At 38.7% G+C, this 21,996-nt stretch overlaps 1 protein-coding gene across 10 annotated transcripts in view; it reads left to right on the plus strand.

The window, feature by feature from the left end:
- The window catches only part of DENND1A (DENN domain containing 1A), a 194,465-nt gene that overhangs the window by 65,961 nt on the left and 106,508 nt on the right, over nucleotides 1-21,996 (plus strand). For 8 of the 10 annotated variants that reach the window (XR_013940918.1, XM_080561943.1, XM_080561938.1 and 5 more), the window contains exons 6-9: nucleotides 11,585-11,654; nucleotides 12,795-12,875; nucleotides 15,011-15,064; nucleotides 21,757-21,867. Coding sequence is in view for 9 of the 10 variants with exons in the window: in XM_080561943.1 (XP_080418069.1) it covers nucleotides 11,585-11,654; nucleotides 12,795-12,875; nucleotides 15,011-15,064; nucleotides 21,757-21,867 (316 nt within the window). In the remaining variant the exon portion in view is untranslated. Of the gene's footprint in view, nucleotides 1-11,584; nucleotides 11,655-12,794; nucleotides 12,876-13,325; nucleotides 13,348-15,010; nucleotides 15,065-21,756; nucleotides 21,868-21,996 lie in introns of all 10 variants that reach the window. The other 2 variants (XM_080561940.1, XM_080561941.1) reach the window with 2 other exon arrangements.

A 21,996-nucleotide genomic window follows, 5' to 3' on the forward strand; every position in this document is an offset into this window, starting at 1 on the left:
TCCAGGCTGCAAGCAGTGACTGTAGATAACCCCAGAGCAGTGAGATCCTTTGGCTTTCTTTATTTTTTGACTTAGTTTATTTTATATATATATATATATATGTGTGTGCGCATGTATGTGTTTGTGTGTATAAATAAATCTTTAGCCTGATTCCTTTCCTTCGCCTTTTTGCTGTTAGGTTTCTGAATGGACACGGAAAAATATCACTGTCTAATTAAATAAGAAAAAACATCCAGTCTTAATTTTGTAAGGATTTGCTGTAGTTGTATGTTGAATGAAATGATAATAAGGAAAAATCAATGTTTTGATTCCATATGTATCTGTATGATACTTTTAAGCCTTCCAAAAGATGTTTGATAATGGCTGCAAATGATACGAAACACTTTTTGGACAGTCTGTTTGGTCTTTGTGCTGTATCGACCCTGGAATCCCTGTACTTCTTAAAACGCTTCAGAGATGAAAGAAAATAGCAAACTGATTCTATTACACGTTGGCAAGGGCCACAAAAAGTACATGTATAAATCATGAGAAATTGGATCCCTCTGATTCAACAGTACAACAAAATTGTACCTAATAAAAATGTTGTTATTGAGCCTCTGTCTGCCTTCTTCACGGATTTTTTTTTTTTACATTTTCTTTTAGCGGTGGATTCAACACATACCTTCAATGTTAAGAGTTGAGGATGCAGACATTTCTTGGTTCCTTTTCACTTTCCTCATAGAGAAAAGAGGAGAGCAAGACTTGGAGCTAAAGTCTGACCTGCTTTCATGGAAATTGCACACTATAGCTATAGCAAAACTGTTAGACTTCCTCTTCTGTTTTTGAAAGGAAATTGATCTAAAGTGGCATAGAAAATGAGAGAACTCCATGAATATAGTGTGTAGGGTTGGAAGGGGTCTCCAGTTGTTGCAGGCATTTTACTTTAACTTGACGTATTTATAAAACAGTTTACATCTTAAAAGTTCAGGGTTTTTACTCCCACTGATTTGCTTAAGCAGACACTGGCTTTTATTTTCAGTTACTTGTCAGAATCTGTACGGAAAAGTGATGAACCTAGTAAAAAGAGAGCTTGACATCAATTAAATTTAGCTATCTGCTTTGTGTTTCTGTTCTGATACTGTTTCCAGTGTAGTTTTTCTAAACTTCCTGTAGTTTTTTCCTTGTTGTCCTAACAAGTTTTACAAGATAGAGATGAGCTATTTTAAAATAAAGTTTCAAGAGGAATAAAATTTTATTATCTGCTCATTTGCTGCCTTTCATTTTCATTTCTCTCATTAAACCTTTCCCAGACTCTCTTTTTTAGAGTCTGTAAGAGATCCTGTAAGGCTGCTTTAATGTCTCTTTTTGTTCTAGTGTCTTTAAGTTTTGAAGTGTCTCCAGAGTTATATTAGCTTTCTGAAATGATATTATCTGCAATATGAATAAACTGCACTTACTAAAACAGTCTTAAACAAAGAAGAGCATTTGATTATGCATTTTTTTCTGTCCCCCAAAAATCTGTCATTAAAAAACTTCAGTAGAAGTTTATTCCTTGTTTTTCATGGTCCTCTTATAGATGTGATTATTAATGCTCATTCAAAATTAATATGGTATATGTATTTTATAAGAATGTGCAGTCATCTATGTATATGTGCACAATATATGCAAGCTGTATATAAATATTTTGTCTGTAAGCATCTGTCTAAAGAGGAGAGTCACAAACCAAGAGAAGTCTTAAAGAATCCTGTTGATTCTACATGTGGATTGTATTTTCTTTTTTATTAATACTTGTAAAGTGTGTGCAGTATTTCATCTTCATTGTCTCTTTTCTTTGAAATTGTATGCAACATCCTAGTAGTAGCTATAGAAATGCGTTTTGTTGGTTTGAGTTTTAAGACCAACATTGAAAGGAGTTGATTCCACTACATTCCTAAATAATTCTTATTTTCAACTAGATTTAGTAGTAAATAGCAAGTCAATAGGGAATTTATAAAATGATACTGAGTGAAAAGCTTCGGAGTTTTGATTATGGTGTCAGTAGATCTGTTAAAAGCTTCGCAAGCTGAGCCTGAAACTTTAAAGCATTATCAAATTGGTTTAAATATTTTTTTTTGAAACTTAAATGTGGTAGAACCTTGCTAATCTACCCACCTCATAATCACAGACAAAAATGGCAAGCTCCATGTATGTCTCAACAGAAACAGACAGGTTTCATATTAGTAGGCATCATTAGACTTAAATATACTATAGTGTGCTTACTACGTTATAAATCCATCAGAAATAATGTACTTTCTTTTCCCAGGCTTTTTGAGCCTTTTTGTTTTATTTTTATGTACATTTCAAAAATGTTATTGATTTGCACTGGTTGCAAATCGTGGTTGCAAATGATGTGATGCTGCCATGTGTGATACTAACGGCAATAAGAAAAAGATTAAAGAAGGCAGAAAATGCTACAAGTGCTGAACTCCGGATCTTTCTGTAATAACAAATACTCTGAAAGAGCTCAGGGTCTTCCTAGGTAAAAGAAGGACACTGGATATATTACTTCTCAATGAATTTAAAGAAGCCAAGAATGAAAAGACTGGATCCCTTCTGCCTTGTCATGCACACCTTTGTTCCTCTTTCCTGTTCAGTGGGGGACCCGTGCCTTGTGGTTGAACAGGGCATGTGGAGTCTTTGCTGCAGATGCTTAATGCATGTGATCAGCTGCTGCTGGTGTTTGAAATAGAAGTTTCCCCTATTTCTATCAATTTTTCAGTTACCCTCCACTGGAAACAGCTATGATTTATACCCGTCTATCAGGTTTGAGATTTGATTTTTATTGCAAGAAAAAATTGCTATAAAATAGTATGAAATGTTTAATGCCAACCAGCCTGCCTGCCACCCCCACCCCCAGCCCATCCCTTATGAAAAGCCATACGTGGTCTGGCCCAGTTGGGGCAGATACTGAAAGAATGAGCATCTCGGAAAAAATGTTGAAAGCATAAGGCCTAAGTTGTTTAGTATTAGGAAAATGCCCCCCCCCCCCCTTTTTTTTTTATCTTCTTTGCTGAGCTACCTGGACAAACTGGACCTGCTGACTGATAATCGAATACATGAGCTGCACAACAGATGAGGTGTCTCCTGGGAAATACATATCTTAGAAATAAGCATTAAAAGTAAGTTTTCCAGTCATCAACTCTTAAGTCCCTTCTTGTAAATGGGAGGTTGCAAAGAATATACTAAGAATACTTTATTCGGCTGGTGTTTAGCCTTTAGTTACTGTTCTTAGTGTTTGATGTGTTGGAGAAAAAATGTTTCAGTGTAGTTTTTCCTTGTATATGTGTATATATACATAGTTATTCTTAGTTGAAAGTTTAGATGTTATCCTTTAACACTGGTGCTTATTTCTCTACGTGTTGATTTTGGTAACGTGTCCAAGCTGTGCATTCACATTAATTTTGTAGAGGGATAAAATCATACCACTTCTGAAGGTGGTAGCAGCCAGCAAGTACAGGGAGTTGTTTACAAAAGAGTCCCATCGATTCTCCTTTTCTGTGGAAGCATTCAAGCAGCAAGACCTGCACAGTCTGTTTGGCACAGTAGCTGCTCTCAGCTGGCCCTGTGCCCTCCTGCTGTTAGTCAGGGCAAAGGATGTGCCAGATCTCAGATTGTAACGGAGCAGAGCCTGCTTGCAAATCTGCTTGTAGTTAGCCTGGGGCCTTTTGGCAGCAGACTACAGCCGAATGATTTAGTTGCAATCCTTTTTCCTTAATATTTTCCATCTGGCCAACAATGACCTATAAAGGCAGACACAAAACAGAGTTTGAATTATGAGGAGCGTAATAGTAAAATGCTTCCAAATCTCACTCTAGAACCTGCACCAACGGGTCGCTGCTGTTACGGTGCCAAAGGAAGCTTGTTCTGCAGCGCTATTGCAACAAAGGTCTTTAGAAAAAAAGCATCGTAGTTCCGAAGTTCAAAGTTCTGCAATACCGAAACATGCATTTTAGTTGAACTCATGACATGTTTCACTGCTTCCTACTTCTGCCTTTCCGTTGATCCTGGGTGGGAAGCGGAGCGCTCTCAGCGCAGGCTCCCCCGCGTGTCTCTCCCGCAGGCGCTGCCCGGCTCTGTGCTGCCAGGAGCCACGTGGGAGCGAAGGGGTAGGGAGAAGAAGGAAGGAATCTGAGGATGGAGATGCTTTAGGCAGGCAGCAACAGGTTTGATGATAATACAGAGGTGATGTGTCCCAAACTCCCAAATCTACAGGAGTGGGTTAATGCTCTCCAGAATGAGCTACTTCCATGTCTGTGCTATTTGTCAGGTCTTCCAGCTCTGGTCAAAGCAGGAGTCTTGTGACTGCAGTTAGACTAAATGCACGTAGTCCTCTGCATTTTTAAAGTTTGTATCCTGTAAGAAAATTTGTGAACTTGTCTGTACAGCTGCAGAAGTTAGAGCAGTCCTGGCACTGCGAGCTTTTTGGTGTGCAGAGCTTACCGCCTTCACCTAGGCATGCGTGGGGTGCGAGGGATTCAGGCTCTCCAAAGGGGGCAGGAAGTCGTGAACCCTGTTGGTCATAGTCTTTACAGGAAAACTAGAAATGGGTTAACCTAGGACAAGGCTCCAGAACATGATTCACACTCATGCTACAAGCCTGAGAGGCCAGATGAATCCTCTGAAGGTGCATGTTTCACCTCGTTGGTTGTAATGAGACCTACTTTGGATCTAGGTGATCATTCAAAGTTAAAGGTGTTACTAGTTGGTCTTGCCTGTGGAGTCTGAAATGCAAGCAGGGCAATGCTAATATAACTGTCTTTTAGTGAATTTAAAGAATAACAAAGGTGCGTCAAAGGAAGTTTTTAGCCTTGATTGCAAGTCAAAACACTTTTGTAAAATATCAGTGAGAAGGATCACAACAAAAAATGTCAAGTGTTAATAATATAATGTATTGGTACCAGTGGAATTAGATAAAGCTAAGAATACTGCATTCTAGCCCAGCTAGTTCACTGGTCTTGCCTACTGACCAGAAAGCAATTTTACTTAATTAATTAGTGCTTCATGTTACACCTCCTTTAGTTGCTGAACAACTGTAACAGAAGTAATTAAATCATGTCACTTTTTATTACCTTTGGCCCTGGCTGACTGGCTTGGAAGCTTCCCTTGTAGTGCTTACACAAAACGAATTGGTGCATCACCTTGGGGAAAGCCCAGGTCCCTGGCATCAAACAGGTGGGGAGGAGGTAGCTGAAGCAGCGGGTGGACGTGCCTTCTCTTCCGCAAGTGGATCGCTTCTGGGGTGCTCTCGGAAGGCTCGCAGAATGCGTGTCAGGAATGAGAGCATCCAGTACTGGCTGGCAGATGAATACAATTTTCCCTAAATAAGATTGCACGGCAGCTTCCTCCAAAAATCACGACCTGGCAGGAACCCTCAGGTTATGCAGCAGTAGTTGGAGGAGCAGGGACTGTTTTAGAGGTGACACTGCTGAGAAGTTGCATGAGTTGACTTCTGCATGTTGTTTCAATAGAAAACATAATTCAGACACACTGAAATAATAGGAGGAAAGACTTTGTATGGCTTTGTAGCAGCAGTGCTATCTGGATTGTGCATGGATCTGAAATAAAAACCTTAATTTATAACCCCAGCTGTTTATCAGTATCCTTGATAAGGGACAAGGATAGTGTAGCTTCCTCCACAGCTACACAATACAAGTATTTTTTACCTCAGTATGTTTTAGAATTAGTTTATGTTGGTTCAACAGCTTGAGTGTTCAGAGAATGAAATGGTTGTGAGCAGTCTCCTATTTTGCTCATAGGGAGCACTTCAGATTTATAATAAAAAGTTCATAATTGTACTGAAATTTCAGATCAAATGTAGTAGTAGAGTACATAGGTCAGTAAGTATAGATGATTGGGCTTTAATGAAAAGGAGCTGTTTTTCTGCTCAAGGAAAAAGGGTTAATTTGTGTCGGGATGAAAAGGGTGTTCAGGATCTGCTGTTTCAACTTGGGATAGACTTAACACTAGTCTTTGATCCCCAAACGAAATGTGATGGATTTCAACTGATGCCAGATGTCTCAAACCTAGTGGGAACTCCAATTGTCTGCCACATCTAGAACTCTCTCTTCCAGCACTTTCTTTATACGTTTCAGCATGGTTTGAGAAGAGAGGTTCCTTGACAGGCTCAGCCTTTGGAATCCTTCCTCTTGTTGCTTCAGTGGTGATCGCTGGGCTCTCACACTGCCCGATGCATCCTGCTTTTTTAAAATCAAGCCCCGTGTGCCAAACTGCATTTCATAACCATTTTGTTCTGTCCAGGAAACTTACTGCCACTAGGATCTGTAACTTTTCTCAGGTTAAAGCTAATCTCTGCCCACTTCTTGTTTGTCAAATAGAGCATTTTCCTTACCACCAGCCAAGTAAAGCATTGTTCGGTGCGTTCCTGTTGGCACTGAGTGGAACGTAATGGCTGGTGTCTTTTTAGCTCCAAGGCTGTTGCATTGCACTTGATAAACCTTGCCTATAACCTGTCGAGCACTTCAGTATAGCCATCTTCTCACCAAGTGGCCTTTATGGAGCATCCTTTGCCTGTGGCTTTTGTGAGGAGTGTAAAGACTGTAATTGTCAGTGCTTGCCTTGGAAAGGCAAGCAATTGTTTTGTGGTTTTTTTTTCTTTTAATGTACCTTTATTTTCTGTTGCTACTTCAGATGTTTGCTCTTGAACATGTATGCTTGAGAAGTTTCATTCACAGTATTAAGCTACAACAACAACAAACTACCAACAAAACCAAAGCAGCAACCTGTCCCCAAACTCCAAAGAGTCGCTGCCGCGCTGCTGCAGAAATGCAGTTTTCCACCTAATTTCATTAGCAATCATAAAACTTATCACTGAAGGAAGTTCTTTTCAGACATCCTAGCTACAGCTTTGCTGTGGCCTGAGTGGATGTGCCCAAGTGCAGAGTTTGTGTGTGTGCGCGTCTGTGTGTGTGTGTGCGGCTCAGCGCAGTCCCTTCGTGGCAGGAAGGTCCGTTTGATATTCCCCAACTCCGGCTGCCGCCCTTTCTGGGGGTCAGGAAATGTGACCTCCAACGTGCTGCTGTTGTAGTTTTTTCCTTTCAAATGTTAAAACACACGAGCGGATTAATATGTTGAGAAATTCAAAGCTAAGCTGACTGCAGCGCAGCATTTTCATCTGTGCAGCAGCTCGTATTGGGTGATGACATTTTCTGGTCCGTGCCCCTTTTGAAGTACGGGCTGGGTGTGGAGAGCAGTGCCGGGCACTGCGCCTTGCTCCCGCGGCCGTGGGGCGTGGGGTTGCAGCCCCCCAGTGCCCCCCTGCCCCGCTGCCCCAGCTCGTGGGCTGGCAGCGCACCGGGCCCCGCTGCTCCTCGCAGCCCTGGTGGAGGTGGACCTCTTGTAGGGCAGCCGTCCAGCCCCTCTGCGGCACCATGCTCGTTCGCTTCTTTGTGCGTCTCGGAAATAGAGATCCTTCCTGTTGTCTCAGCCTCGCTTGTCAGTTGTTGGTTTTGCACCGGTGCTCGGTGAACGCTGCGCTTTGGAAACGTTTGTATTTACAAGCTGCAGCGCAGCTCTGTTGTCTTAAGGGTTTGACTGACCCTAATTGCTATGACACATGTAACTAATGATGTTTTGTACTTTCAAGGAGCGCACTAAAAAGGTGATGACATATGAGTTACTGAATAAGGTACTGTGCAACTGGTGCAGGGGAGGTTGTGCAGACCTTATGTAGCACAATAAGCAGCTTTCCTGTGGCCAGGTTTGCTTCCCGTCAGCCTGGCCAGGCTCCAGCGCCGGGGCCGTGCTGCTCGCTGAAGGCTCGGCGGAGAGGAAGGCCGAGGGCTGAACGGTCTCGCAGCTTGGGAAAGCCCACATTGCTCAGCCCTTGATTTCATTTTCGTGATTTGTGGCGAATGCACTGCTATACAGATAGGGGCATACACCCGCCCACCTCACGTGTATTGGTGAGGAAATTGTAAAACCAAAATAAATTTTATTGCCCTCTTATTTTTGTTTGCTCTTCAGCCGTGCTCTGATTCATGCTTATTGGGGTCTCTGAACTCCGGCTCCCCCGAGAGCCTCCAGCCTGACGCCTCTCTGGGGCGGCGCGAGGGACGGGGTGCGCGTGCACGTGGGTGCGTTGGGGCGCGCTCCCACGCTGTGGTGCTCTGGGCAATTTCACTCCAGAGTGCTTCCCTTCCTTTGTTTAACCTCTGACCTGTGAAAACAAGAGTTAATCAAAACTTCTAAGGTCGCTAAGAGGAAGGGGAAGTGTTTGGTTACAAATTAAATATGAGCAAGTCATAAGCCATAAATCTGCAGCGGTGCTACCAGTTGTGCTCCTTCGCTGCCGCGGTGCAGAAAGAGTTCGGTTCTCCTGCTCCCGCAGGAGGGTTGTTTTAAGGCTGCCTCGTGGAGTTGCTTTTCGTAAGAGAAAATCCACACCTTTTTTCCTCTCGGCAAATATCTGGAAGGAATTCCAGATAACTATTTCTTGATCCTTTGCAAGGTTAGCTGATCACAGTGGGCTCTAAAAGAAACAGAACTGCTCCACTCTGGAGTGGTAAACTGTTAAGTGATAGAATCAGTAAGGAATCTTCATAAGTTAGTGTAGAAGGCAGGAGAAGTTAGTTTCCTAAGAAACCCAAAGCCTTCAGGATGAGAGACGTCCTGAATCCTGCCGTGACAAGGAGGGATGTGAAAGCGGGAGGTCTCATGGGGGTTGCAGAGGACTTCCTTGGCTCTCGGAGCAGAACTTTTTTTACTGGAACTACCAGATAACTTCGTGACATCTTGAAGACTGTAGTCTTCTGTGGTTTTTAATAAATATGTTCTGAAAATAACTATGTATGTAAAAGTGTAACAACATTGCGTTTGAAGAAATCTAAAAGTAAGATGGGATTCCTAAGGATTCCCTTTCATATGAAAATCCTGCTGGAACCCTTCAGGGCTGGAAGGTTTTGTTCAGTTGTTTAAGGTGTCTGGTTTACATCCCTATTGAACAAAGTTTTCCAAGTGTGTGGATCTCCAAATTTGACTTGTCATAAAAATGAGACCGCTGTACTGGTATGTTTTGAATTTCATGTTATTGTTCCTTCCGGAAGGCTAAAAAAAAAAAAAAAAAAGAAATCTGCAGTCACAATTCAGGAGTAATAAGGAAATATGTCTCATATATATATATATATGCTGTATATATATTTGTACACATCTAACACGTATAGTAATTAAGGAAAATAATCTTGTCTACACTCTTTACAGTGCAGTCTACCAAGATACTTTGCAAAGATTTCCACCGAAGTCTGTGAAGGATATTGAGTTGTCTAAATGCCCTCAGGACTCTAGGCCGTTAACATTTTAAATATATTGAATTTACTTCTAAGGTTCCTTATGCACCCTTTTGGCTGTTTAAGAGCAGAATGAAGCCCCCCCACTGATTCTAGTACTGTGACTCCTTGCAGTACTAATACATTTCTATGCAAGTCATTTGTAATTGTCATGATAAATACGTGGATATTACAGTGGGGCAAGGTGTTAGAGCTTAAATTGATACGCAGTTCGTTATGTGAAATATTGGTTGTGTCACATGGTTAAAGTCGGTTTATGGCAGCTTTGCAGAAATTCATAAATGCATATTTTTTTTTTGCTTCTTTTACCCTATGCTTTGTATGAACCCATACTAAATATTTGGATCTTTTATAAATACATTGATTTGGCAAAACTACTTGGTGTTGGCTATAGTTTCTTTGTTCATGAACTTTCTACTTGAAACAGCAGCTTTTGTGTTTTTTTGGGGTGTTTCTTCTGTTGCTGCTGCTGCTGTCTTGCACCTCTTGAGCAAAAGCCGCGTAAATCCCCCTGTGCATTGGGTTGTGCTGAAGTCTGCTTCAAATATCAACTGATTTCCTGAGCAATTAAGCAGAACTTTAAATATGCCTTCCTGAAATAAGTTTAGGTTTTCGTACTGTTAGGGAGCTTTCTGTCATCTTGGTTTTCTGTTTTTTCATCTTTAGACTGTCTTCTGTTAGATAGCTTGCAAGGCTTTGTTTACCAAGTTCTTAATCTCTACTTAGCAGATATGTTTCGAGAGGATTTCTAGTTACTCTTGTAATAGCTTTTAACTCAGCTGAAGTTTATTTAACTAAACAGAAAGAAAGAAACTTATCTTCTGACTAATCCTTCTTGAATGTTTACGATACATGCCAAGCTTAAATGCTGTTTAAAGTGGTAATTGTCTGTCTTTCTGCTTTATTCTAATAACACAGTTTGTAAAGATGCTTAGAGCATATTAATTTAAATGATAATACTGTCATATAACATGAAAAGTTAAGTTCCTTATCAGCATATTTCGATAAGCTACTTACATTTTACAGTAGCATTTTCAGGCTTCAAACAAATGTTCGTGATGGAGTGCCGTTCACTTTATCTGTCTCGTATATAGCTTCTCACCTCATTTATCACCCGAAGCTGTACAGTCGGGAACCACGGGGCACTCGGTTCTTCAGAGATGTCAGGATGTAGTCATATTTTATACAAACTTTAAATCCTGTCTAACTATATCAAAATAGAATCCATTTGCTTCAGAAAGCATCTGTGATTAAAAGAAGAGGCAGTTTGTGCGTCATGCAAACTTCTTCCTATTCGCCACATCTGAGGGGAAATTCCTCGCTGGGATTTAGAAAGGAATGGAAATAAAGAACTGTGCCATGAAGAAATGGTACAAAGTCACACCGAGCATACTGTCGTGAAAAGTAACATCTTAGCTGTCTTATTTTATAGAATGGAAACATAAAGTAAATGAAAAGGATAGGATTTTCTGCACGTTTGTGTCTTTAAACTTTGTTTCTTTATTACTTTTATAAGTAGCGTGCAAATTTGCGAAGTTTCTGTTCCACCTAACTAAGGACTGGGGTAAATACAATGATGTATGATGTGGAATAAGATTTGACAACCATAGTTACAGTGTTTTATTTTAAAAAATCAAAATATTGGTTATGCAATGTAAAAAAATAATTATATATAAAAGAAAATCTGATAATATCAGGATTCAAAAACAAAACAACTGCTTATATTCAGTTTGCTAGATCCTCAGGAACTGTAGTGAATAGTAGTTATTAATCATATATTTTGGGAAATTATATGAGTAAAATTGTTCCACCATACATAACACAGATAAATTTGTCTACTCAAATCTTATAGGTTTAAAAACTTGCATTGGACTGAATGTTTGTTGTGTATAGGTTGAGAAGAAATTGCTATGGACTTCCAGGATTGACCTCCCTGACACCAAAGTTTATTTACAGCCAGTGCTTTATTTTAAGCCTAGTGGCCATAAGTGGCGGGAAACTCTGGGAAAGAGTAATTGCTGATGCTCAGTTCCCAAAATAAAGGGATGCTTCAGCCTCCTGGCTGTCTTCTCCTTCAGACGGAAGGTCCAATGTGGCTTTCCTAACAGATATTTATAGTGTCACGTCCAATGGATGCTGTTGTTGAGGATGCATATATATATATGTATATATATATAAAAAGCCAGCAATCTTGGATTTATTAACTGAAATATAACAAATGTATACCTTTTCTTCCTTGTTTTTTTGTTTGTTTTTTGTTTTAGTTACCTCCCATGGTTTGAAGTCTTTTATAAGCTGCTCAATGTCTTGGCAGATTATTCAGCAAAAGGACAGGTATTATTCTAAAGTACTATCCCTTCTCTTCCCTGCCCCAATATCAAATGAGGGAGAGAGGATAACAAACAAGCTGTTTTAAGAGGTGCTCAGGTCAGAGATGGCTGTGTGAATTAGGAATCTCTGTTGTACAATAACATAGAAGTCCATATTCAGCCAGGCTGAAAGTTTGACAAGTGCCTATTAAAAACAAATATGCTCTTAGATTATAACCTCCGAGAACATGACTATGGATCCAACACACGGTCTTCTTGCAGTCACCCATACTGCACAAACTTTTGATTACCTGAACTGTATTCACAAATCACCGTATCCACACAATTCCCATATTGCGGTGTTCTGTGCAGCTTGGACAGGGATCTCTTGTCCAAGTTTACTACTTCTCATGTCCAGAAGCGTAGAACTAGCCTCACTGAGGCAAAACGCATACGCATATAGCATAATGTAGCCTAGCCCATATAGATGCTGGTTTTGTTTTTAAAGCAAAACAAGGTAAAATTCAATTTTGAGACAGTGTAAAAATGTGAACTAAGCTATTAATTTTTTTCTAGTTTTATAAATGATACAGGAAAATCACATATGTGATTGCAACATCTATCCTAATTGCATGTATTTAAAACATTACAAGTATAATCTTCTCAGGTTGCTATTTTGATTTATTTCTATTTTGTAGTAATAATTGTGTTTTTGCATTTGTCAGAATCATTCACATTTGAGGTAGAATCACTTAGGATTGTATCTTCATCTAAAAAGGCTAAATACTTTTGGTTTTATCCTGAGCTAGTGGGTTGTTCTAAAGAATTTGCAGTGAAAACTGGCTTGTTCCAAGCCGAGTCATTATGTAGTGCATAGGGTGGTGACTCAGCACGTTGCAGAAGTATGTGGAAATAAACATGTGGGGGAAAACAAAATCTGAAACAAAAAAAAAAGTGTTATAAACCCAGCCATCAGAGGAAATTCCATTTATTTCTGTTTGTAGTCGGATGTGTCAGACCATTCCAACACCTCCAAGTTCTCTAGCCCCCCAAATCACAAACACTGTCCTTCCATCTTGGAGTTTAGCTTGTTGTAGCAATTCCTACTTAGTGTTCCTTTGTTTTTGGTTTTGCTTTGCTTTGCTTTGCTTTTTTCTTTTTTCAGGATAATCAAAGGAGCGAGCTCCTTGAGACACTTCATAAGCTCACCATCCCTGAGCCGGGAACCTCTGTTCATCTTGGAGTGGTAAGTGAAGTGAGAGGGATGTGAAGTAAGGTGTTTAATTTTCATTGAATATCATAATAGACGAACGTCAAAAGCAATTCTCCTCTTTGGAACTTGGTATACAGATGTTGTTTTCCTGTGAGGACTCAGAGCTGTGAAATTCCCCTTTTCACATTTGGGGCCCTCTGTTTCCCTTTACTTAACCTGAAATGTCTTTGAAATGCTGTTCTTTGACTGGAGGAAGAGTGTGTGTATTCCCCATGGAAATGTCTCACCATATCATTTGCGACCTGCTAGAGGTCACAGAGCAGCAGCGTGACATTTATTGTCCACACTTCTGCAGAACTCTTAGACCTTGTGAGTGTGCAAGGGGGACAAGACTGGAAAGCAGGCACATACCTGCCATAGAAGCATTTTGAGTATTAACCGTTTATCACATTTTCTGATTCCCTTTACTCCTCTTCCCTCCAGGAAAAAGACTCACCCAAATAAGGTTTTATTTCATTTTTGTATCTGTTAAGAACACTGAAAGAATAGAGGTGGGATTTTATTGATGGGATTGTGTTTTGCAGTTAGTCTGTTGTTTGTTGTTTGTTTTTTTTTGCATTCAAATTAATTTTTGCACAATAACCTGATGTTCCAGGTTGTCGTGGAAAAACACTAACGATGCACATTGCTGCAGTTGCCAATTAGTCATTTAGAGTTCGCGTGAAACCGGTGGTGTGTGTAGCCACAGTTCTCTTCTCCCTCTCTCATTTCCTTTACTCCTTCTTCTAAAGTGTTTTTTGGCAACTAGCAGCTTACTCTCATCACTTAGCCCTGTAATGTCAGTTGACAGGTAACAGTTGTTTGGCCTTGCTAGGTCACCAGCTGGCAGTAGAAATGTCCCAGCCCTTCGGAGGCTGGCTGTTTTATGAACAGTGTTTCTGTCTGACCAAGGGGAAGAGCTGTCTTGAAAGCCGAGGATCATTTGGGATATTTCAGTTCTTTCATACCGGTGGTTTCAAGGAATGCTGCTGGTCTCCCCTTGCCCCAGACATTTCGTGGGCAGTGAAGCAAGAAAGAATATCAAGAAGCAGCCAAGGGACTGGTTGCTGCGCTATCTTAACGCGTTTTATTTTGGCTGTTTGCAAGCCTGTTTTGCGATTGTGGCGAGGCCACTGTTTGTGATGTAGTTGGGTATTCTCTTGCTGTGTCCTTTCATTGTATCTTCCCGGCCAAATTAAAACAATAATATATCAAAATGCAAAAGTTTGTGTTTATACATTTAGTGTCTGTTTCAGGTTATAGACTATTCACGAAGCTCTGAAATGTATGAAATGTATATAAAAGAAAATTGTGCCAACTCTGGAACTGTGCCAAAACTGTAACAATCTTTAAAGTTTCAGCAAGTAATTAATAAATAATCCTAAGACAAATTGTGAAAATTTTAAACATAATGTGAGTTGCATAAACATCAGTTTACAGCAACACCTTAGTTACGTATTTTCTTTTCCTTTCCCAGTGCCATAACCAAGAATCATGCAAGTTGTGTGTTACCAGAATGGGAACTAGAGTAAAACTGGTTTCTTGGAATGCAGGCACTTAAAACATGTAGCAATATAATGGGCTGTGAAATTGGGAAACCAGTAGTCTTTCAAATTCTTTAAGGAATGTATTACTTCAGTAATATGTTTCAGATAGATAGGCGTAAAACTTAGGAAGTATTTCTCAGTAAATTTCCATAACATCACTATTGTCTTTAATCAAGCTTACTAATGCTGTACATCAGAAAAGGACCTGCTTGCTCTTGTTTCCTGTAGATCATCATGCAGCTTGCAGTGGTCTGAGGGAAGTTGGTCTGAGTTATGGACTACCTTAGAATTTTCTTGGCATATGTCATACATTATGCAAGTCTGTGGCAGTGTCTCTACAGAACAAAACAATGTAATCTGTCTTTTCAGGAGCATTTGATTACATTTTGTATTGCATTTGTGATCTGAGATTCCAGCTTTTGAAATCCAGGACAAACGGGTCATATTGGTAGTTGGTAACAAATGTTCTATCATTTTTACTTAGCTGCGCAACTACTATTACTGCTCTTACTAATACGAAGCGATAAATTTGGATTGCTTTTGACAGTATCAAAATAATCACCCTCTGCTCTTCTTTTATAGCACTCCTACTTTACTGTGCCTGACATCAGAGAGCTTCCTAGTATACCTGAAAATGTGAGTACTGTAGATGACCAGGCACTTTGCCATTTAATTTTAATATCAGCAGTAAAATAAATTACTAGTGTTACCCCTGTTTGGCCTGGTAACGCATTGTATTCTGTAAAATATTGCTGGTTGTTGAAGTAGATTTTAAGTGGCTAATTTATACTAAGTAGGGTGTCTGGGGGAGAATTGTGTTTCCAACTGCAGAAGTACATGAGTAAAAGGCCTCTTGAAGTACATTGTAACAGAGGAGAGTTTTTAATATTTGCCATTCAAATTAAGCAAAGATATCAAATGACCAAATTTGACCCATGACTGGGAAATTGACAGAATAATTATCTTAAGCTGTAAGTCGAGGTAGTTATACAAAAAATATGAAGCCATTTATTATTATCACTATTATTACTGCCTCCATAAATTCTTGGTCCTAATAAGTGAGAAAATTTAAATTATACATCTATAGTTCTAGCCTGCTCAAAATTTGCAAAGAACATGGATTTGGTAACTGTCTGTATGTGAAGGTATTGTGGTGTTTCAAAATAATTCCAGAGAAAAATGATGGTGTTAATTTGCATGACAGATAGCTCTTTACAATAAGTCTATGAATTATTCTTGAAAATAATCCTAAGACAGTTTTAGTTACCATTTATGTGAGTACTACATGAGTCCTCCTTTATATAAAAATGTAGAATTTGGATAGAAAGGAATTTAATCCCTTTATCAAGAAGATGACGAGAATAAATTGAATGATTTCACATTTCTAATTTTTATCTTCTGCATCCAGACTCAAGTTTTGTTCTCTACTTTTTGACTTCATGCTGTTTCCATAGTCTCGTTGGTTTTCTTGATATGTTAGAAGCTGAAATTAAAAACTAAATTTGGAAAGCGATTATTGTGACCTGTTAGAACATACTGGTTTGAAATACATTTTATTTAAAAAATGTCTCAGAACAATATTTTATTGTTTGGTTTTTATTATTATTATTATTATTATTTTTATTTATTAAAGTAGTCTTATTAAAATCAATCAAGCATATAATCTAGATACTCAGTATCTTCAGTGGAAGAATTCAATGTTTCAAACATCTATATTACTAATAATTAGGGAGGATCAAATACCACTTTGGTATTAACTTGGCTTGTTCTTCAAGATGCTGTCAGAATTCAGATATCATATATCCTTACTTAAAACATTTTGTATTGATTCAGAGGAACATGTAGGTTTATAGGCTCTTCTGCTGCTTCAAAGCTATGTTATTGGCTGGAACTGCTCAGGCTGTCATTCTTTCTTCGTGTTAACATCTTCCTTCTGTATCATATTTATACCACAGCATTCAAAAGTTTGTATTTGTGATTTAAAGTTGAAACTTATTAAGGATGAAGTACTAATTGATAAATTGATATGGACAAAAAAAAAAAACAACCTACAGATCTGCTAGTCATACAGCGAGACCTTTCTGAAAGAATGACATAGGAGACCAGTAAATGTAGTCTGTTCGTTAGGTAGTTTTCTGAAAATGTTAAACATGCCTGTTTATTTAGGGCCACTTTTCCTGAGACTTTCTAAGCATCACAAAACTGTCTTGTGTGCTTTTCAGCATGCCTCAGATTTCTAACCAGATGATAGGCCTGTGGGAAGACAGTGCTGGCATTTGTTTCTCTTAGATATTCTTTAATATGCTCCTGCCATGTCTCTTAGCCAATTTTCTATGTCTGACATCTCAGTTTTCTTCCTTGAGTATTTTGAGGTCTGTCTTAGCACCATGAACCTCAGTTTATGGCATGAAAGAAAGAAAAGGGAATCATCAAGACATTATTTCTCATTTGTAGATGGTTTGTATAACAGATTATACTTGGGGCTTTTTATTTTCGTTTAAAAATGTTGTTGCTAGCTTTTCTCTGTTGTAGACTTTTCGTGCTGACAAGTATCCTCCCAGTAAACTCAATAGATGTGGGTTTTGCTCTAAGGCAGAAATACAATACATTAGAGGTAATTCCAGAGTCAGTTCCTAAATCTAAACCAGCTATCAGTCTAGTGTATTCTCTGTCCTAATCCTGACATGGTTACTTGTTTATAGGGTTAATATTTTGCATTAATCTCTTTTATGCTAATGATCTCAAACTTTAACAGTTTTTTTTGATAAGTCTCAAATCGCCTGGAGAGTAAGAATGAAGTTCATTTCCAGTGTACAGCCTGGTAAATTAGAGGGCAGAGAGAAGTGAGCTAGTAATGGTAAGTAACCAGTGACAGGGTTTAAAAGTAGGTCTTCTGGCTTGTGCCTTTTTTAACTGATACAGAGCAGCTTAATAACATACACACTACATAGTGAAGGCTTCACGAAGTATAGCTGTATTTATGCTCTGTTGGTTATGTCTGCTCGTGATGTTCGCTCTGTATTCAAAGGTATGAGTCAGCTTCCCAAAACATTTGAGCAGGAGACGTGATGAATGCTCATGAATCAAAGGCTGTTATAAAAGCAGAGGCCTTGGGCCAGAAGGAGTTGGAAACCCTTTGAAAGCTGAATGTTCAGCCTTCATGGGAAGGAGTGCCATGTGATGCTAAAAAGCGTCCTCTTTGAATCATTGAGTGGTGCTGATGTGCCTCAGAGAGAACGTGACTGTTTCACTGAAGGTATCCCTTGCCCTGATGTCACTGTGAAGGATGGACTCTCAGCAGCGTCTGGGGTGAACCGGGGCACCTCCGGGAATAGAACTGGCAGAACGTTTCATTCAGATAACACATATCTATACCCATATTTGCACACCCTAGTTTAAAAAGGTAGGGCTCGTTGTAAGAAAGAAAAATATTAAAAATCAAATCCATTGGTCTAACTCTTGTTACAGTTCATCATCTTTTATTTCTCAGGTATATTTTTATGTATTTAAATATCACATAATTCATTATGAGAATTTTATCTGTCCATTAATGTAACTTTCATGTAGAATTGCAGCATATGATGTAATAGTACAAGGATGTTAAATGAGCATAAATCTCCATGGATTTTAATCAATTGGCCTGCTTTATTCAAAATTCTACATATCAGTAATTACATTTTAAAACCTATATTAGCAAGTTTTGGTATACATACTAAAGTTGTATGTAATGATGAATGGAGACCTACAGAGAGCTCTGTTTGGAATGTTAACGTGCTTGTTGCAGTTATCTGACTTTGTGTCAGACCAGTGTGTTTCATGAGCCACAAAACATTTAGCATAGACACTTTGATGTAGCAGCTAAGCATTCACTTTTTCAAAACATTTAAGTTATATATTTGTAAATGCATTGTGACTTTAGAAAGATACTGAGTTCAGTGCAGGAAATATAGTGCATATATATAATAGTGCAATATAAGTGTATAGATTTCCCAGTAGTGTGTGTTTTATTTCAGAATTAACAGGTACATTAGCAGTCTGAGATGACCATAGAGTCATAGTATGGTTTGGGTTGGAAGGGACCTTAAAGGTCATCTAATTCCAACCCCCTGCTGTGGGCAGGGTCACCTTCCACTAGAGCAGGTTGCTCAAAGCCCCATCCAGCCTGGCGTTGAACGCTTCCAGGGATGATGAAATATTCTTGGTGGTGATGTTATGATGTATATTCTTATCATTCCAGCTCTTATTTCAGACTGCCTATTTTTTCACTCATTATGATGTATATCTTTTGATGCCAGTTTTCCTTATTTTGTCCCTTAAATTTTTAATTTCTATATTTAGACAATTTTCTAAAGTGTATTGTCTTCATTATTTTGGTCTCTGGAACAGCTGCATGGCACTGTAAAAGTATGTTGACTGCATAACAAATGACCTAATCCGTGTTAGATTTTGCATGTGTAATATTTCAAAGTAAATAAATTTCTAAATAAGATCAGGGATTTCCAGTGAGAGGATGGAGAAGGAAACCTGTCTCCTTCTAATGACTTGTCCTAATAAGAAATTTACTGAAGTCATGTAAGTGCCTTTCAACAGCAGCCTAAAATATGTGTAGTGTAATACACGTTCTTAGTATGTTCGAGCTTCCCTCTTTCTTTGCAGAGGAGAGAGCTCATTCTTTTGTTCCTTCAGTGAAAAGTTCTTCGTTAGATGACAGAGGAAGAGAAGAATATTTTTGATCTCAGAAGTCAATGTGCGTGTGCATTTACTGGTATTAAATAGCAAATGATCAAATAGATGATTGATCTAGAAATTAACTTGCAAAGGAACAGAAAGGAATTTTGTAGCCATTCCTTCTGAATTTTGAGAGGAGTGGGGATTACCAGTTCCCGTATTTTATTATGAAAATCCCACTCTTTACTCTCTCAAGAAAGGTTTAAATCCTAGACACAAAATACACAACAATTATACTGCAAATTGGAACACTTTCATTTGTATTTATTTAACTCATTCATGGTTTTGTCACTTACGAGACATGTCTTTCAAAATACATGTGTAAGTCCCAATTTCATCTTCAAAGATGACAGCTTTCTTATAAATAAAACTTAGAGCTAACACGTGAATTTCCGTAGTATCAATATATTACCATGCAGCCCACATGCTTCGCAGGTGTTGTTGGCAAATTTCTGAGAGCAGAGAAGACTAAAACCTTATAAATCTTTCCATCTGAAAGTACGTTTCTGTGTCAAAGCCACTTTCAGTAAACTTGAAAGAATAATTGCAAATCCATTCCCCGTGTCTGTTTTCCCTCTCGCTAGTCGATACTTTTGCCTTATAAACACGTACACACACATGCATGTCTACTTCTTTGGGCAGAACGTAGAGATAAAGTGTTCCTTTTGTCATGCCCTTAATTTGGGTGGCATCAGAGGGAGTTCGGTGCTACTTGAAAATTCTTTTAATTCACACTATTTGCAGTAATTGTGTCGTCATGCACTGTGTTTTGGCGTCGTGGAAAGATGGGTGAGAGGGGGAAGAAGAAACGTAGAGAAGACAGCTTATGTTTAGACAAAAATATCATGCTAATCAGCACAGATGGGATGAGAAATACAGAAAAAGTACATGATAGTTTAATAGGTTTTTGGCAAAATGTGTTGGCTGTTGTTTGTTGTTTTTTTCTTTTTTCTTTTTGAATATACCTGTCTGGTGCTATTGGTCTTCTGTAACAAACCTGAATGATTGTTTTATATTAATGTCTGAAGCTAACTGCAGTGAGTATATTTTTTACCCATCTAGATGCTGGTACAAAAGTCTTCCAAATACAATGCTTAATTTTTCTTTAGCTCTTTGTGTTTGGATGGCAAGCTGTGGAACATATTTCTGCACAGTATGAAGCATCTTGGCAGACTTCTCAGGCCAAGTATTGGTGGTTTTAGAGTTATCTTTGGATCTGTCAAAAGTGCTAATGGGCTTTGTTGAGCTTCTTTAAGTTTCTAAATCATATTTGCTTTTTGCTTTTCTGCGCTTTTTTATTTAACGATGATTAAGATTGCGCTTGGATTCATGACTAATCCAGTTTTGCTCTCACATGTGCTTTTTGTATAAGGCTGTCTTTATCATATAGCAACCCTTTCGTACCCATAAGCTACTTGGAAACAAATTCCCTAATTCAGCATTTTTTGTATGTGTTAATATTCCCACCACCACTGCCCTCTTTAATTTCTGTGTTTTAAGAAGTGAAAGTACCCTCTGTAAACAAAAGACCTTCATTGTTTGTCTTGCACTGTGAGGCAGAAAAGCCCCTTATTTTAGGAGAACGTGTTACATTTTGGTCAGGTTATCTACCTTGTAGCTTCCTAGTCTTGTTGGTAAAGATTTTAGGATTGCATTCCTAAGTATTTATTCTGCTAGTTCTTAGAAAACATCTTAATTCTTTAGAAAATAATACTGATTCGTGCCACTGCAGCGTGTGCACAGGGTTATTACTTTGATAATGATGCATGGGTAGCACTGCTGGCGGATGGGAAGGTGCATGGGATGAACTGACCATAGTCTGTAGTGTCACTTGCTTTCCTTCTCTTGTTTTTTTGAATTACAGTCACTTACAGTAATTTTTACATAGGTACTTTTTACTGTTTCTGAGCAACAAAAACACGGTGGAAGAAACCTGTGCTGCTCAGGAAGTGTGCGTGTAAATTTTTAGTAGCCTTTGTTGCTTCTGTCCTGGTTTTTCTGTCTGTGCCTTAGAGGCAGTTTGCACATGAACTTTGTTTACAATATTCTTGTGCTGCAATTATTTTTTAGACTATATAAGCGTATTGGTCACTCAGGTAAAATTGGATGTTTGAATGTTGAGTGTACAAATGAGGAGATCAGCTGACCTGTGTAACTGTTCTTAGCTTGTGTTACGTGGCAGCGTGTATTTCCTGTGATCAGAATTGTTCTGGCATAGACTGGGCTTAGATTGTTTTCCTTAATGAATTCGAATTTGCCATATTAGAAGTGTCATATTAGAACATGAGTTTTGTACCTCGTCAGGTGGCTTTGAAGTTTCTGTAGAAGTGACAAAACCTATTTTTTCTCTGAGAAGTATCTTGTATTTTAGAAGCTGTGTATGAAACATCATCAGTTTTATTAATCCAAGACCCAGCTCCCCAAAAGTTAGGGGAAAGAAACCGCAGTTAAATACTGCTCTGACACAAGATGACCTACTGAGTGCATAGCCACTTAACAGATGTAGCAGAACAAGAGGAAATCTGCTTTTGTTTGTTTGTTTTAAAGGCACTTGTTTTTGTAATACCATGAATCAAAAATTATTTTCTCTCTCTTCCTAGAGAAACCTGACAGAGTATTTTGTAGCAGTTGATGTCAACAACATGCTGCATCTCTACGCCAGTATGCTGTATGAACGCCGCATCCTCATTTGTTGTAGTAAGCTCAGCACTGTAAGTAAACTGCAGAATTTCTTCTATGCGAAGTATTTTTTTTAGAATGACAGTCATACGTAGGCAGTAACTTGAAATATCTAGAGTGTGAAGAACAATGGATATAACTTCCCACTAAAATATAGTATT

This window comes from Anser brachyrhynchus (assembly GCF_964034855.1).
Source record: "Anser brachyrhynchus genome assembly, chromosome: 19".
Classification (NCBI taxonomy): Eukaryota; Metazoa; Chordata; class Aves; order Anseriformes; family Anatidae; genus Anser; species Anser brachyrhynchus.